Source organism: Coturnix japonica, chromosome 15 (assembly GCF_001577835.2).
Source record: "Coturnix japonica isolate 7356 chromosome 15, Coturnix japonica 2.1, whole genome shotgun sequence".
Classification (NCBI taxonomy): domain Eukaryota; kingdom Metazoa; phylum Chordata; class Aves; order Galliformes; family Phasianidae; genus Coturnix; species Coturnix japonica.
In genome coordinates this window covers 8,085,591-8,104,051 of record NC_029530.1, presented here as the reverse complement: position 1 = coordinate 8,104,051, position 18,461 = coordinate 8,085,591, and the positions used below count along the sequence as shown (strand labels likewise).

At 48.5% G+C, this 18,461-nt stretch overlaps 1 protein-coding gene across 6 annotated transcripts in view; it reads right to left on the bottom strand.

Moving 5' to 3' along the window:
• Window positions 1-18,461, bottom strand: part of SPPL3 (signal peptide peptidase like 3) — a 54,970-nt gene that overhangs the window by 25,945 nt on the left and 10,564 nt on the right. Inside the window, exon 1 of one of the 6 annotated variants that reach the window (XM_015877971.2) lies at window positions 18,023-18,347. The exons of 4 other annotated variants lie outside the window; for them this stretch is intronic. In XM_015877971.2, coding sequence (XP_015733457.1) covers window positions 18,023-18,045 — 23 coding nt within the window. In that variant the 5' untranslated portion in view covers window positions 18,046-18,347. Of the gene's footprint in view, window positions 1-14,581; window positions 14,791-18,022; window positions 18,348-18,461 lie in introns of those variants that run through there. One more of the 6 variants, XM_015877968.2, reaches the window with a different exon arrangement.

Sequence of the window (18,461 nt, the reverse complement as noted above, 5' to 3'; positions counted from 1 at the left end):
GAATGCCCAGCACCCAACTGCAGCACTGCTGAGCCCGCTCCAACAGCGCATGTTCAGAAAGGTACCAAGAGGGGGAATACTGCAAAAACACATTTGCTGCTAAAGACATGATCTGAGCTGCCCTTCTGGTTCACCAACCCATCTGCCAACAGAACAAAGAGTTACTTGCCTCACGGTGTTTAAGAACTCCAGCAGCTGGACAATCTCCAGACTTTGCTTTCAGCTCGGGGTGCTCACTGCCCAACAGCAATGAGAGCACACCTCCAATCACTGCACAGCACCTTCAAAGAAGCACCACATGACAGCATCCCTGCTCCCCATAGCACACTATGACAGTTCCCAACCTCCTCACTGCTCCAGTGAAGCCATCCCAAACAAGATCCTTGGGAGAAGAATCCACCCCCTGTGGTCAATGGAGAAAAATGGCATCTTCAAATAATTTGTGCCAGACATACATATTTGACTGAGAATTATGTTGTCAAAATAAACATCCAAAAAGACACTGCTCTAACAGAAAATACAGGGTTTCTTATTTCATACTCCGTATTCACAGAATGGGAACTTTAATCTCTTTCCTGTAAACATAAACGTACTGTTCTGAGGCTCGTTGTTTCATTGAGGAGGGTTGCTTGCTCGATTTGGTTTTTGGGTGTTTGTTTGTTGGTTAAACTACAGGATGGGAAACAAAAATGGCCTGGGAACCTTCCCTTCTTTCCCACAGAAAGAAAAAATCCAAGACATCGTGACAAACAGGGCATGTTTCATAACACTGTTGTTGTAGTCCTCCCAGATTTGCTCTTACAAGTCAACCTGAGAGATGCAGAGTGCAATAGCATCTGTTTTATTCCTGGAAATGATCCTGAAGGCATCTGTCCACACGAGCCCTTCTGAGCAGGCACACAGGTGTACACACAGCCCAGCAATACAGCACTGCCCCACAAGGCTGCCAGGAAAGCCCAACCATCAACAAAAACAAGAGAACATTGAGGTACCGCCAGTAATCACACTGCGTTTGTACAGGCTGAAGCATCAGTAGGTTTTCATGAGAACAGGAGGTAAAACTCCATTTGGTGAACTCTGTATGAGAGGAGCACCTGGGTCACCTGTGATAATCTCCAGAATCTGTCGATTCCTAGAATACACTGGTGTGCCACAGAGGGCAGACAGAAGCACTGCTCCAGTACCATACACTGACTAACCAGGATAGGAATGCTGCGCTTTTGAGGGAAGAATAAGAACAGCAAATATTGGAACAAGAAGTAAACATACAAATACGAGAACGTCCATCAATGTGACACAGCCAGGCAGCCATGGCTCAGCCACAAGAACAAACTGAAGTTGCACAACCCACACAGGAAGACTCTCCTCATCTGGAACTGTTTCCATTCCCCACAGATAATGAAGTGGAGGACTGGAAGGAGGGGAACAGGTCAGACTGAGGCGCGCTGGGCACAGTCCCTCCTCATCACAGCCACAAGTGCAGTTCTTCATGCATGATATTTAGATTCCACCAGCTCAGTGAACTCCACAAAGGTCAGCCTGATATTTAGCCTATCCCAAAGCTTTGCTGAAGCAGCTCTTCTATCTAAACCACCACTTTCAGCTGTATAAATTTTCCAAAAATAGTTCTTCTTACATCGGGAAAAAAAAAAAAAGGCAGATGAAGGGTGTGGTTACAGCAATCTGAGCCAACAGAGCACCATTGTGCAGACTGCCCACGCCGGGAGAAACACCTCCTCCAGAACCACCCCCTGCACTTTAGGAAGGGCTGTTTGGAGATGGGAACGGAATAGTTTTCCCCAGTACAGAAAGTTTTCTGGAATGCTGACAGCTGGTTTTGGGTTATGGAGGTCTCTGACCACTTGGCAGCACAGCTCTGCATCAGCCGTAAGACAGCGCAGTGCCAGAGTTAACTTTATTCCACAGGAAGAACTTAAAAACTTCTTTAAAGTCTTCAACACAGGCTCCCATGTACACATTGATCTCTGTAAGCTTCTTGCATTCAAAAGCTCCTTACCAACAACAACAACCACCTACAACAGGAGGACGCTTCCTCCCTTCTGTTCAGGAACAAACCCACTGCTAATGATGAAATGCTGAGCATAGCAGAACGAGGATCCCTCGGCGGGTATAGCGTGCACACAGGCAGACACCGGGAGCTGAGCAGGAATCTGCTCCTTGTCCAGACACTCCAGGACGATCAGAGGGCAAAGTACCATTAGAGCTCCTGATAACCCAAGAAGGAAGTGCTGTGGGGAACAACAAGCACAGAGAGGGTCAGAAATGACCAGCAATGGGACTCAAAGACTCGAGGTGTGTTTAACTCACCGAGTGAAGCAGAGGCACTGAAGAGCAAGGAGCCTAAAACATAAAACAAAACCTTCCAGGCAGCAAGAAGGAAAAGCTTTAATTCAAACCTCACACCAGGTTTTCTGTAGCGTGGTAATGGTGGTGTTTCAGCCTCCCTACTTTGTGCACTGCTGCCCACATAAAAGTGTAATTCTACATTTCTACGTATATTTTAAAAATGAAATGTGAGGCAAACATTTACAATGAATAAAATCCTTTAAAAAGGTCAAAAAAAGAATCCAGCATCAAATATCCTTAAGGTTCACATTACTGCTGTGTCAAAGAGCAGCCCTTCGCCCTAGAGGGGCTCCCAGCTGAAGCCAGTGTATGGATACACCTCAGCACACAGTGCTGCCACTGCAGGCTCAGACAACAGGGACGTGATGGAAGGGGCACTGAGCTGACAGGGGAGGCTCTGCTCCTGCTCCAGTGCAGGCCACCAGCTCCCAATGAATTCAAGCTAAAATTCTCACACCCACAAGCACACAGGATCTGAATCAAAGAGAATGAATGACTACTTTACTTAGCACAGCAGTGAAAGAGAAGTGAGTGAATCAGAGAGATACACACGGTTTATTGCAGGCAGAGCATCTTGAGGCTGCAGCAGCAGTGACACAGCACAGCAGTGACACACACACAGTACCTGCACTGCACACCCATCAACGCAGGGCAGTGGGAAGCTGGAGTCCAGAATGTGGGCTGAAACCTTAGTATGGCACCAACTGCATATAAGCAGAGTCTAAGGCAATTAGAAACTGCATATAATTTAGCACATAAGACAATTAAGTTTTTGCTTAGGAAAATCACTACTTCCCCATACAACTCAATCTGCTAATATTAGTCTTTTGGAGTGGCTCTTGTGTAATCACATTTCTCCTGATGTGATCTCTCGTCGTTATTTCTCTTTTTTTAATGGTGTTTTATGGGAACAAACAACAGGAAGGAATGGGGACAGCAAAAGGGGAAGGCAGTGTGGGCAGCAGGGGTGACTGCAGTGGGTGCAGAACAGAGCTACAGAGATGGTGAGAGGTAAGAACTGAGTTTGTTCAGCCTCGGAAAGAACTCTGAAGGAGAAGCAGGCAAAGAGAAACACCAAAAGTGGAACTGCGGGTCTAGAATGACCCAAAATACAGTTACCAGCAATAGGGGAATTCATTCTCCTTCCTTACACCAGTTGAACAATTTCCTCCCTCCCCTCCCTTCAAATCCAGGTTAATTTTCAGACAAGCATCTCCCCAGCCCCAGAACAGCAGCAGCAGCACAAGGCAACTCTTCCAGTTCCATGCTTCCTGCAAAAAAACCACAGCCACCAAACAACAAACCCCACTGAACCCGTTCCAGAAGTATTACCCAGAGTGTTTTCTCAGACCCATGAAACAAGAAAGAGAAGCAGAACACGTCCTGCTGCTCACTGGCTCCCACCTCTCCCAGCCAAGGCAGAACAAAGCAGAGATGTGGGCACCCCACATGTACAGCCCAACCCTGGCCCAGAAAGCTGCCGTGCTTCCTAACAGCACACCCACACAAACACAAACAGCTGCCATGTCTTCACATTACATCACATAACCATAACCCCTCCAGGACAAACTGAACAAACTGCTCTGTACAGGAGCAAGTGACATCCAGACATAGCCAATATGAGATGATACCCACCTGCAATGTGAATTAGTTTTTATCAGTGACACCACAATGTCATAACCTTCCATTCTACTGCAAACAGCTGAAACCTCACCTCCAAACACAGCACCAGACAGCCGGGGCGCAGCGATGCTCCTGCAGGCTGGCAGGGAGCTGGGCTCAAAAGCCACTGAAATTTCAGCCACCACCAAAGAGACTCGTGTTTGTATGGGATGGAATGCCTGCTTTTTACCTTATATCAAAAAGTACCAAGGTAATATCACACGGGAAAGGAAGTTCTCTGCTATTCACAGGTCAGCTGTTAATTTGGTGGTCATCCTAAAAGCAGAAAGGACGCTCCATAGCAAAAGGATCCAAGATCTCACACCTCCCTCTGAGCACAGCTGTCATTTTACTTCATTTATTCAAATCATTCTCATTTAATGGGTGTTGTACACTAGACAGACCGGAACACATCAGAGCAGTCATCTGCTTCCCAAACCACTTTTTGCTGATGTATTCATTAGCTGTTGCAGCACAGGCAGATTACATCTCCAGCCGGGAGCTCTCACACAGGCAGAGGCTGGCCCAGCACTCCCAGCAGCAGACATCAGATTGTGCGGCGTTATGAAGCCGTGCACACCTGGCCACAAGGACACAAAGGGAAATTTAGAAACACAGGTCAGGCTTATTTCTGCTCCCCCTATCTCTAACAGAGCTGCTCTGAAAAGAGAAACAGTGTTTGTGGAGAGGAGCCTCTCCCAGTGGAGCAGCTCACACAGCTGCAGACAGGTAAGGTAAGGTAAGGTAAAGTAAGGTAAGGTAAGCTGCTCAGTGCACCAACCCCAAAGGTTCCTGAATTCCCCAGGGGCACCTGACAGCCCCTAACAGACCACTTCCTTTAGAGACACTGCCTCTCACAGAGCCATTCACCACCACACAACAATACGAAAATCTGGACCCTGAAAATCTTATCTTTCATTGCTTTAAAGAAAAAAAGGAAGCGCAGAAAGTGAAGATACTCAAAGTGTGCTGAGAAGATGCAAAGGGAACATCACAGCTCTGTAAGCAGCACCAGGAAACTGAGGAGGGTAAGGAAGATCCCTCTGCTGCAAAGGCACTTTTGTAGAGATCGATACTGCTGGGATTTGTAATTCTAAAACATATTTGCATACTTGCATAAGAGTTTTGCTCCCATGTTGGGGACAGCAGTATTGTTGAAGGGAAGAACAATCTGGGTACAAAAGGGAGAAGCTCCAAAGGCTTCTCTCACTCTGTTCACAGCACTGAACATTTAATAAGGTTAAGTTTCAAGCTGAGCAGCCAGAATGTTTTTAAGCAGAGTTATGTACAGTCAGGGAAAAAGCTCATAAGACAAGTTCAGCTATCTATGAAATTATTTTGGTTAAAAACACTGAATTTGTTTAAATTTCAGAACTTTTTGCATGCTTTGCCCCTCCTTAGTTCCTTTAAGCAATAGGCTGCTCTGAAAACATCAGTGCATGTGCTCCCCCTCAATGAGGGGCTTCTACACTTCGGATTTTACGTGTGGGCAACAGAATTTCATATTACTGAAATACAAGAAGAGAAAATTGCTTTCATCAATGTGTGATTAACTTCCACTAGCCACGCTGAAAGTTATAAATCACATACTACAATCAGGGATGGAAAAGTAATCAAATACATTTCCTTCCCAGACATCGACTGCAAAGGCGTACAGCAATAAGGACACAGAAAGGAGATGCACAGAACCACAGAACGGCCTGAGCTGGGAGGGATCCAGCAGGACCATGCAGTCCAGCCCCCAAGAAGTGTGCTGCTGTTCATGGATCTTCAAACGTCATAATATTGAAGTTTGTAGCACCTGTAACTTGTGCTACATTGAACATCAGATTTTTAAGAAAGAAAAAAGAAAAGCTGATAGAGCACAAACATCTCAAAAGTCTCTGGATATGAAACAGGAAGAAGCTCTGGCATTCATCTCAATTCAGCGTTATTTCACCCCAGGTTCCAGCAGCTAAGATCCAACTGATCGCTGAGACTTACATCAGAGCTCCCAGATTGCCCAGGCAGCTTTTTGCCAAATACAACGTTGTTCCAGGGACAGACTGAAGGATGGCTGGAGGAGCTCAAGTCCCACAGCACTGAGTCTGGGCAGAAACATTCACAGGAAGACTTTCCCTGGGGTTTTCTCTCTCTCAGGCTCAGGAGACAAGCAGAAGCTGAGGGCAGGCAAAGGGGGCTCCAGAATCACCTGGTGCAAAGCATAGCGTTAAGCACTTTAAAATCCAACAGCACAAAGCTAAAGATTTATTTCCATCAGGTTAGTTTCTGTATTTTCAGAGTTCTTCAACTGTCCCTCTGCAGACTCGTTAGAGATGTTCAGTCAAACGGAGCCATAGCAAATGGACACAGAGGTGACTCACGTCCTCCTAGCAAGGCATCATAGGCATGTCCTTGACCAGACCGCAGCCCCTGCACTTCTGGGGGCTGGGCAGGCTTGCATGGAGAGCCTCGTCCCACTGCTGGTCTCTCCATTCAGCCCAGGTACTTACACAAACACAAATCTGAAGTCTAAAATTAAATGATGTGAATAATTGCCTCATTATTTCCAAAGCAGATATGAATAAGAATTTAATTAATCCTCATAAGCTTTGTTTCATAGTTGGTATTTCCTTTCTCTGATGAATAACTCACTACAAAGGTAAGAAATGCACAGATTGATACCAGTACGAATGAAAAACTCAACACAAAACACATACACAACCCAAACCCTTTCCACCCCATTCAGCTTTTGGTGAAGTCAGTCTCCTCTCTTTGCTCTCAGCAGCCCTCAGCCCTCATGCTCAGCTGAGCAGCCCCATGGGAAACTACAGCCATAGCCCAGCATTGCCAGCTCTGGAGAAGGCAAGTGCCAGACATGATCCGGAATGTGATGATGAAGCATTTGCTCTCAGCCTCTTTCATGTTTTAGAAAGCCAATTTGCTTATCAATTCCTTTCAGGAAGAAAGTCACAGAGATTCCAGAACTGAAATCATCCGTACTGAGTCTCATTTTGCACACAGGGACAAAGTACGAACCATAACGTCCAGTCTGCTGGGAATGAAGGAGGATAAATATCTACACAATGGTCCTCAGCAAAGGAAAACAAGGACCTTTCACTAAAAAGAAAGTAGAAAAACACCTTCTTGTTTAACATCAGACATCCTGTTATCTCCTGCAGTAACTTCACAATAGGCATCACCCACTAACAGGCATGGTGCAGTATCAGCCCAACTGGAGACATCTCATACCCTGCGTCCTTACAAAGGTTAACCATTTCCAAAATCTTATATTGAAGAAAAAGTTACAAATAACTTAGTAACTGAAGATGGGGAAAGAGTATGCAGATTACCTACCACTATTCAGGTAAGACAGGACTGAAACCATATCACACAGCAGGAAGAAGAAAAGAGGCAGAAGTAGCACATCTGCCCTGCAATGTGCAGACACAACATGCCATGGAGCTTCCATTAGATTTGGGGTCTCCAGTATTAGACGCAAACAACGAAGTCACCACCACCACCAGTTCTGTGCATTGCTGCTGTCTCCCAGATGCAGCACGTACCTCCATCAGCCTCCTCATTTCTCTCTGAACTCCAACAAACACCAAAATAGCACTGCAGATTTATTAGCTACTTCCCAGATGCAGCCAAGCCTTCCCATTCAGTTCACCGTGGCAAAGACGGATCCTTATGGTTTCGGACAGCAGCACTGCAAGCTCTGCACAGCATAACAATGCCAGCAACCAGGTGTGTAGGGAACTCACACCGTCCCCAGTTCCCAGCACTCAGCACTGACCAGAAGGGTCTCCAGGACTTTGTTTCCCTCTGGAATACGCAGCTGCCCTGGGGCACAGCACACACAGTGCTGCTCCTTACTGCACCTCTCCATGCACACCAGGCAGAACAGGATGCTCTGAAACATGGGACTGCCCACAGCACACAGACAGCGTGCATCAGAAGGCTGTGTTTTTACTTATTGCTGCCACCCTGGCAGCAATTCTTCTATAAATGTATGAGACATAAATCTTGAGTATGATTAGGCTGTATTCTTGCCCTGCCCATTTTTTTTCTGTGCAATGCCAACGGTGTTAATTAGCAGTGTGAATTATTTGCTATGGTAATAAGGAAATCAATGCACAAGACAATGATTTCCCTGGAAGTTCTATTGGAATGCACAGGCTAGAAGTACAGCACCTGAGAAAGTACAAGCAAAACACAGGCAACTCTACCAGCCTAGAGATGGGCCAGACTATCGCAAGGGGTGAAGTAATGAATTCCTTTACAAAACACAAAGAAGCAACATGGACACTACGGTAATTCTTGCGATGAGAAGCACCTGAACCATCACAGCTCATTGGTGACAGGAACCCGATGGCACTCAGGCAGGTATCACAAACAGGTCGCAACAAAACATGCTGGTTTTGTTGCATTTGATACAGAATTCCAGTGCTGCTGCATTGAGTCATTCAACAGATTATCTGTTTTCGAGAGGTTAAACAGCTATGAACTGCCCAAACACACAGTACAACCCCATCCCCAAAGTACAGAAGTTCTACCTAAAGTTAACACACGAGTTACTGAGTTTAAATAAGCTCAGTGCTCAGAGTCTATCGCTCTTCCTCTAACATCACTTGTATTTTTTAAGAGGTAGAGACCAAGAAATGATACAACAAATATTTTCAGCTCCAGCACACACAGTGCAAAGGTGCTATTCAGAGAAATGCCAGACTAACAGCTGCACCCTTAACTCAGGGGCACCAAACCTTCTCATGACTCCCATCTCAGCTAGAGTGAGTCTTAGCATGAAAATCACTCCTGGTCCAGAAGGCAATGGTTTGCTCACCAAGCACAGCAGCAACTCACCGCCTTCCCATTACACTCTGCTCAGAGCAGACTCTCTTGATATCATGAGCACAACACTGCAATACTTACATGAAGGGTTTCTCAGCTGCTTTCTTCACGTTAGTTATTTTACTCACCTGTGGGTAGGGCACAGCTCAGCAAGGTGACTCTGCAGTGCATGCTAAACCAGTGACACCCTAAGGAGCAGCAGAACCATGGCAGGACATACAAGGTGTGCCTGGAACACGGCCCACGTGCCTGGGTGCCCACCCGGCCTCCTGGCGAGAGACGGCCTGGCCCCACTGCAGTTACTCACTGCCCTAATTGCAACCTGAAAAGCAAGTTCTGCCTACATCTCTGCTGCCCTTATACCACAATAAAAAGATACGAAAGGATGAGTTTTGTTATGGAAGCTGCAAAATGTGTTAAGAGTTACACAGCACTGTGACCTTATGCTCCCTGTCCGCCCAGCACCACAGATGGGGGAGAAGGGCTTTATGTTGACTCACACAAGACACCAAAAGAAAGTTTCACAAGTGTGCTAAAAATGTTACTGAAGAGTCCCCATATCATCGAGAAGAAGTCCATTTACCTCTGAATTCCAAAACATATCACAGAATCACAGAATTGTAGGGGTTGGAAGGGACCTCTAGAGATCATCGAGTCCAGCCCCCCTGCCAAAGCAGGTTCCCTACACCATGTCACACAGGTAGGCGTCCAGGCGGGTCTTAAATATCTCCAGAGAAGGAGACTCCACCACCTCCCTGGGCAGCCTGTTAATCTCAACTTATTATGATCCAATAATGAATTCCAAAATATATCTCAACTTATTATGATCCAAGGCTCTCAGTGCTATCACATCTACCCCTCAAAGAGCCACAGATCTCTGGAACCCTGCTCATTACCAGACACAGGGTATTCGACAGCAAATCTCCCTACAGCACTGAGAGCTTCCATCAGAAAACACCTGCTAAAGTTAAACTATAAATAGTCAATTCATGGCTACTATTAGCAACAAGGGATAACAGCTTTTCACACTTCACTATGATGAAGGGAAACTGTCTTAGTGCTTTCAGCAACTGAAGCAGTATGTTATTTGAGCAACCTTCCAGAAAATAGCACCTTTAACATCATGAAGCACAGCTGTCTCCCAGCACAGAGACACTCCACCCCATCTCAGACACTGACAGCCACCCCAGGACTGAAGTGGCATTCTTCCAAATCAGCCTACTCCAGGTAAATATCCTATACAACTTCCAGCTCTAATTCACCTTCCTCCTCTGGCTCCGTTGTTACACAAACACCCAACAGCCTCTAAGAGCCAGGGCTAAGCCCACATAACATGCACAGGCATCCAATGCACCAGCACAGCATCCCAGCCTTGGTTAACTACACTCAACCATAGGAGGAATATTGTGGTTGTCATGGTGCCAGCAAGTAGTTAAAGGCCAAGGGCAAAATAAAACAGATACATGTGACAAAAAGAGAGGATTCTTATGCAAGAGAAAGCCCATAGCAAAAGGCAGAGCTGCACATGGCCCCAGCACCACTCACCTTTCTCAGAGCTGCCACCTAATTTGCAATGGAGCCAAAGAGCCAAGTAACTGCTTGGAACAAGGTTCAGACCAAAGGAAGCATCTGAACCAGCACATCAAGCCCAACAACACATGTACGTGGCCACTGACCTCATGGGAAACAAAGGGAAGGAGACATCAGATACTGAAACAGCCTGAAGGACTCTGATTTGCTTTGATGGCAACTCTGATGGCCATAGAACAACCCATTTGAGCACCAACCCACAGTCAGCTCACAGCGCTGTTCCCACCACTCAGTGCCTCACTGGTGGGCAAAGAAAGGAGTCTTCAGGTTTGATACGATGCACTTCACGCAGCTGGACAGAATGTAACCACAATGCCCTGCTGCGGTGTTGGAGAAGTAAGAACAGTGCTGGAGACAAACAGCAACCAAATTAAAAAGAAATTAAATCTAAGGGGTACTCTGAAGTGATAAGGGGCAGTAAAGCCAGCCAACCACGCAACTGCAGATTCATGATGCTTGGGGAGAGAAGTAAAAGGACCGTTTCTGGTAATAAATCTCTGGGAATCTCACTGCAAAGGAAGAACAAGTAGTACGATTCCCATTTAAATAAACTTGTTGATAGAGATTAAGTCCTACAACATGCCCCATGAAGGTACCCCAGTACGGACCCCAGCAGCTCCATCTTCCCCAGCAAGCAGGTACCAGCACTGCAGCTCACGTGGATAGAAACACAGCTGAGCACAGACGGAAGGAAACTCACACAGGATCTATTGCACAAAGGCACTGGGCAGCGCTCAGGACACCCACCTGAATGCTGTGCTTTGTGGAGGACACAATCCCTCTTTCCATTCTGATACATACGTGCCTGGGTTTAATTTGCACAGCAGTTCCTTTATTAAAGCTAGAAATACACAGAATGGCTAGATTTTTTTAATTAAGTTCTCAAAATATAATAGGATCTCTGATCAGGAAAAAAATCTTAATTTTATCACTGGAGTCATAAAAAAGGAATCTACTGTTGAATTAAAATACCAAAATAAAACAATACCTCATACCTTTCATACTTAGGCCAATATTTTATTGATTACGTGCTTGGAAATCCAAACTCTTCTTAGAAAGGTATTCAGAAATCGGATTTAAAAAAAAAAAAACATCACAAAACTAATGACTAATAGCTTAAACAAAGCATTTAACTATTAGGCCTTCCAATCAACAAGACAAAACCAAAGTCAAATTGATCAATATGACCTTGTCATAAAGAACGAGCAGCTCTGTGTGCTATTGATGAGCTGATTTACCACACGGCATGCGATTAAGACACATACATTATCATGACTTGCACGAGTAGAATTAAATGCTATTTCCATAAAGAAATCCATAGAAGAATGGCTTGACACCATTAGCACCAAAGCATGAATCTTCAGTGGCAATACTGAAAGTGCATTTCTGAACGAGCCAAAGCTCAAAGAGTACCAAGGTCTGCCTTCCGTGGGACAGCAGCTCCCAGGGGACACCAAGTCAAAGTGATGCTGTAAGGAAACAGCGAGATCCTGCAGCAAAGGAAAACACCTGCAGTGCAAGGAGCCTGCAGTGCAACACAGCCAGCCCAGCAGAGCTGGTGTGCAGCTCCTGCTGCCTCCCATTGTGGCAGAGGCCAGCACAAAGAAAGGCAGCCAATTTAGCACTACAGCACAGGAGAAGGTGTGGGAGAACCAGACCCAGCCTGGACGCAAGAGCAGCATGGTACATGAACACACTTGTCTGCTTAAGGTTCAAGGTAATAAATGCAGTTACACATGCAAAAATCACACAGCAGGAAAGCAGTTGGAGACTGATCTCAACAAATTCTAGCTTGGTGTCTGAAAAACTTTGTAAGAACACAAGTGGAAGCCTTCTTTAGAGACAGTGCTTTGGGACTGTCCTGAAACTTCCTCCAGACAGGCACCCTGCAGAGAAGCAGTGCTGTTCTATGGAGGCTTTTCATCTGATTTAGCTGTAAGGTTGCTTTTTTTTTATTTTATGCTCCATCTGCAAAAAAAAAAAAAAAAAAAAAAAACATTAAAAAATAAAGATAACTGGTTGAAAAACTAACACTGGGGGTCTCATAAGGCACTTAAGTATGATAAAGAGGATCCTTTTGATCTGCAGCATCTGTAACTGCTCAAAGCTGCAGCTGTTTAAAAAGCAGCCAAGTTCATCGTAAACTAAAAGAAGTCCAGCTCCTCACATTTAGCTTTAAAGTTCCCTTTTTCAAGACAAAAAGCTCTTTAAACTATGTTCTCCTCTTAGATTCTGCTCTTCATGTTCCAACCCATACAGAGATCACAGTATCCCCCGAGAGCCTCCTGCCACCGCAGCACCAACTGAGCAGCGCTGTGGGTGCAGGCATGGGGTGCATCAATGGCAGCTGCAAACCACCACCACCACCACGCTGGGCTACCCACAAGCAGTGCCATAACCCTGCACCTTCCAACCCAGGAAGCGAGATACGCTCACCCCACCAGTCTGCAACACTGGCTAAAAAAACCACTTGTAATCCTGCTGTTTGTGTCCTGCTGTTTCACCAACCTCACCCTGAGCTAACACTCACCTAGAAAATGGACTTCCCATTGACTAAACATGGGGAAGTCACGTTACACCTATTTTATCTCACCAAATGGGTCTGACACAGATGCTGGTGAGATAAATCACAGCGCAGCACTGAAAGTGGTGTGACTGTAACAGTGAAAGCTGCTCTCCTGCCACAGCCAGGCTGAGCTTTGGTCACACACGTCCAACATGTACCGACAGCTGGCACAGCTTTCATGGGTAAAGTCCCATTGGCTTATCCTCATTATGGTGCTTATCCAGAATTCACATTGAATTTCTACCCACCATAAAAGTTACCAAAGAAATCTCAACTGAGCTTTAAAGTGGGGCCAGGTGTCTGGCAGGACAAAGGGTGGCACACTGCTAAGTGCCAATGCCAAAGCCCCACTGCTCTGCTCACCCCCACCCTGCTGAGCACAGCAGCACAGAGCTCCAGCACTTTGCTCTTGCCCAACCTGCAGCCTCAAGAGAAGTTAAGCTGAACTTGCTAACCCAAGTAACAACTGAAGCCAAGATAAGTTAACACGCTTGCTGCTAGCTGAGCCTGTATGGAAACCCCCTGCAATGCTGTGTGTGTCACTGCTGCACCCAGTCCACGCAGTGAGACCACTGCACCAGCTGACGTGTGGCTGTGCTGTGGGCCCACTCACACACTGCTCTCACTGTCCCACCACGCAGCTGCTATTTGTGGCACTGCTGACAGAGGAAATGGTGTCTGCATGGAGCTCCCGAACTTCTGTGAGTCAGTGGAAAGCCATCAGCCATCTATGAAAACTTCTGCTACAACAACGTACGGGGTAAAGAAATTCAGTACAAACACAGAAGAAACTACCTCACGTTATTTTACAGCACTTGTTATGATATTAAGAACGCTCTGTTCTACTGCATTAATTGCCAGAACTGAATGCTTTTCCATGAAGGCAGCTGACCTCTCCCACACACCGTACCAGCGATGGCACACCTGGACACAGAGGCACATCTAGTACTGGGACTCAGACCTGTCCCTAAGAAACACTCGGCAGAACCTGAAAAGCACAACGGCTGCACAATGAACCCAGCCAAGCTCATGGTGGCAGTGCTGGTGGACAGGACAGCAATGGGCACAGCAGGGCACTCCACCCACAGACGCTGCTTGTAAGAGACGCAGGAGAGAAGGCCACCCATGTCAGCATTCTTGGAAGAATTAAAGAGGGAGAAGGGGGATCAGGAAGAGCTGTAATGACACATACGCTCCATTAAGCTTATTAAATCATCACCTTTCCAAGTCAGCTCTATTACCTCAATCCAACCAAGCCTGCACGCCAACCCATGTTCCCCTCTACTTCACCCAGCCCATACAAGCAACCGAATCATTCCAAATTCTAACCTTTATCAGTTACACCAATGCAACACAGCAGCACGAAGAAAATGTGCACAAGTTGTTATTCTTTTAACCAACTTCTGCCTTGTTTCTTCCTGGAAACTTTACCCGATCATCAACTGAATTAACTTGGGCTGACTAATTTGCCCGAGTCAATTATTTGCCTTTAAAGTATCCCATGCTGCTTACGGTTATAAAACGTCCAAGGGCAGTAAAGACTGTAACAAAGGTGGCACTTACGTGAGAGATGGTGATACATCACAGCACCCAAACAACCACATGGACTAGCGCAGACACATCAAAGCACCACAACCGGCCCTTCTCCTCTTCCAGATTTTAGGAGATGCATTTGGAACAGCACACACAACAAGATCTCATCCGCGTCCTTTACAGTAATCCTAAGTTCAATACTTTGAAAACTCAGGTGAATGATTCCTTCTGTTTCTGTTGCGTGCTGCACCATTAAATGCACTGACAGCTCAGAGCCTGGAAGGGCTGTTCACAACAACCCATAGAACAAAGATGGCTTTGTCTGCCTACACTTATTCCAGAAGCTGGCAGCTTTATGGGTTACTCCAACACATCGTTACATTGAATTTCCTACACCCTCTGCATAAGGTAGAGAGGTTCCCAAATCTACCCCCATCAGTCACCCAACAGCTGGCGGCCAGGACAGAAGCATCGCTCTGCATGGAGTGTTAACGAGGGAGTTCTGCTGGATGGAGATCAGTGAGGGGTGCTGTGCTTCCCCAGCCATGGGCTCACACACACTGCAATCCACACTGCTCCCAGGGAGCGCTTTGGGAAAGGAAAAATGACAACTACAATAGTGCTGGAGCAGAACTGTCACACTGCACGTATGGAGGAAGCTGTGAAAATCTTTTGTGCATTCAAAGGAGGAAAAAACAAAACAACTAACAAAGCGATCTCTATTGCCAGAATGGGCAACAGCAAAATAAAGGATGGGGTGCCAGCCAGGCCTGGGAAAGCACCAACACCTACTGACTGAATCAAATACCACACACTGCTGCGCTGCCCATGCTGGACCCACTGCACAGACACGACCATGAGGCGCAGGGACAGAGGCAGGCCCCAGCTCTGTGCAGCACTGCCAGCCCAGCACTGCCACTTTCCTTACTCACCTGCTGTGGTATCTCCAGCCATAGGAGCCTGCAAAGAAAACCCTCACCATCCACCAACCTCCTGCCCACCCACACACATCAGCACTGGACAAGGAACTCTCCCCGTGCTCACCTCTTCTGTTGCAGCAGGAACTTTTGTCACCACCCAGACCCATTTCCTCGCTGGAGCACAGACAGGAAGCCAAGAAAATGAGTACTCCACAGCCTCTTTCCTCTCCCAACCCATTCTACTTGCAGAAAATTCATTTCAGCTCTCATTCCATACAGAGAACCACGAGCAACCATTGTTGCAGCAGCCACGTTTCCCTGCACCTCACACTTCTGTGTAACAGCAGCACCACAACAGCACTCCCATAACCTCCTACTACGGGTCTTTGGCAAAGAAATGTCACTGCTCACTACTGACGTGTACTTTATTCAGAAACCTTTCTTTTTATTATAAAAAAACAAGCACCAATCTTCTGAATGAGCTTTTCCATCCAGAACTTATTCCACATTTCACACTAAAATCAGTTTTTTTACTGACGGTGTACATTTATATCAGCAACATTCTCATTAGTTCCTCCCATCAGGGATAACACACCCCCACCTGCAATACTGGTCCCGTTGGTCTAGCTAAGAGATTAAAAAAGGAGCTCAATAAAAGTACAGATGGTTACAGGTGTGGGCAATGCTGGGGAAAAAAGAAACCAGAAGATGTTGCAAGAAGCAACATGCAACGATGGCGACAGGAGACAAATTATGTACTCACAATTATGAAGGGCGCAGCAAAGTGCAGCTCCCTCCTCCTCCTTAGCTCAATACAAGAAAACACACGCAATCAGCTTCGCTTGGTAAGTGAATTAAGAACACAAACACGCCTTAAATCTCAGATATTTACATACAAAACAATAATAACTCTAAATTCTTCCTTATCTCTTCAAAATAACATCGTTAGTGGAGACCTCAATCACTGAGTTAAAGCCATCTTTGTGCAGGTGGTTATAATGCTCCTGTCAGACAGCACAGCTCGGTATAGCACACTTCTTTGAGGTACCTCTAACACAAAAGGAAACCAACAACCCCATTATGAAGTTACAGTGACTGTATGCTGAGTGTTGGTGCCTACCCCAAAGGGCGGCTGAGCCCACACTGCAGACAACATGGAAGCACCACTGAGGAATCCATCTAAACCACCCACAGTTTACACCTGTGCAAACCAAGGTGCGTGGAAGGGTTTTCTGTGCTGCCAAATACCTGATGTGACACCTGTGGCAACGTGCATCTATCCCTTGAGCTGCAGCGGGGCACACAGCGCATTCGGAGCACAGAGGGATCCAGTCCAGCCAACGGACAGGAGGAGCCCTGCCAGCTTCACAGCACTGACACACACAGCCCTGCACTGCTCCTCCACAGCAGTACGGGCTCCCTTAGCTGACATCAAAACACACACGTTGTTCCCACAGCACTAAAGCACGACCCAACTGCACGCAGGGCTGCACCACCATCATTAATAAGAGGCAAACGTGAGACTGTCGCTAGAAGCATAAGCAGTAAAACACATAGCCAGGCACACGAGTGTAGGGCAGGATCCCTCAGAACAGGACCGGGCCTTTGCTCCCTCTGCAGCCCCAGCCAACAGCTCGACATGCGACGCGACAGAAAGCTCAGAACTAAGGGCACGTCAGTGGGCGCAGACACAACAAGCACAGCGCTCAGGGATGGATGGAGGCCTCATGGCCTGCGCTGCTCCCAGCCCAGCACACGGCAAAGCTCCGGGCTCCTGCAGTTCCCCATGAAGAGCAGCGAACAAGCTGAGCCCTCACCGCACCTCCACACACAGCCCAGAGCGGCATCCAGCCCCAGCCCAGGGGAACGCAGGGGCCCACACGAGTGGGTGCGGGGAGGGAGCGGCAGCGCTGGGCACAAGGCTCCCAAGGCGCAGAGCGGGGGCTGCCCGTGTCTGTAGTGCGAGGAGCAGCCCCGCAGCCCATGGGATGGACGCGCGGTGCCATCGCCACGCTCAGCACGCACCAAGGTCACCGGCCGACACTAACTGCTCTCTTTAAACGAGAACACCCGACCGTTACAGAACCGTAACGAACGGCTCCGGCCGGTACCGCTGAGCGGAATCAGAAGCGGCCGAAGCGCCGCAGCCCCCGGCCCGGCACAGCAGCGCCCGGCCCGGCCGATACGGCGCTCGGAGCTATTACGGCTCAGCTCCCCAGCGGCACCAAACACGGACTCACACCGAAGCCGAGCGCTGGGCCCGGCCGCGCCAGGACACGGCAACCGCCGTCCGCCACCGCGCCCCGCGGAGCAGCCGCTCTCCGTGCTCCCCTCCCTCCCGTTCCGCTCCCCGCGCCCATTGTCACCGGCCGCAGCGCCCCACGGCGCGACCCCCAACGGGCGGGGCCACCTCAGGAACCCGAGAGCGGCCGTGAGACCAGCGCCGCCGCGGAACGTCCGAGCCGAGCGGAGCCCGGGCCGCTGCCCGCCCCGCGTCCCCCCCCACCGCCCCGTCCGGAAGGAGCCGAGCCGCCCCCGGGCCCGTCCTCACCACGAGTACGTCTGCTCCGCCATGGCTGCGGCCCCGCGCTCCTCCTCCTCCTCCGCCGCCTCCTCCCGCTCCGGGGCTCAGCGTCGGCCCCGCTGCGGCTCGCGGCCCAACATGGCGGCGGCTGCGAGGAGGGAGGGGAGCGAAGGGGGGATCCGCGGCCGGGCGGGGAAGGGACGGCGGAGCGGGCGATGGTGGTGATGGTGATGGTGGTGGTGATGGTGGTGGCGGGGCGAGGCGGCGCTTCAGCAGCCGCGACGCGGGGCCGCGCTCGGGCGCCGGCTGGGCCTCATGGCCGGCGAGGCGGCGGCGGCGGCGTTGGGGGGCGGGGCGGGCCGGGGGCGGGCGGCGGTGCCGGGCCAGGCCGCGCCGCGAACCCGCAGTCGCGCTCGCGCACGGCGGAGGCGGAGCCGCGTGGGGGCGGGCGGAGTCACGTGCCCAC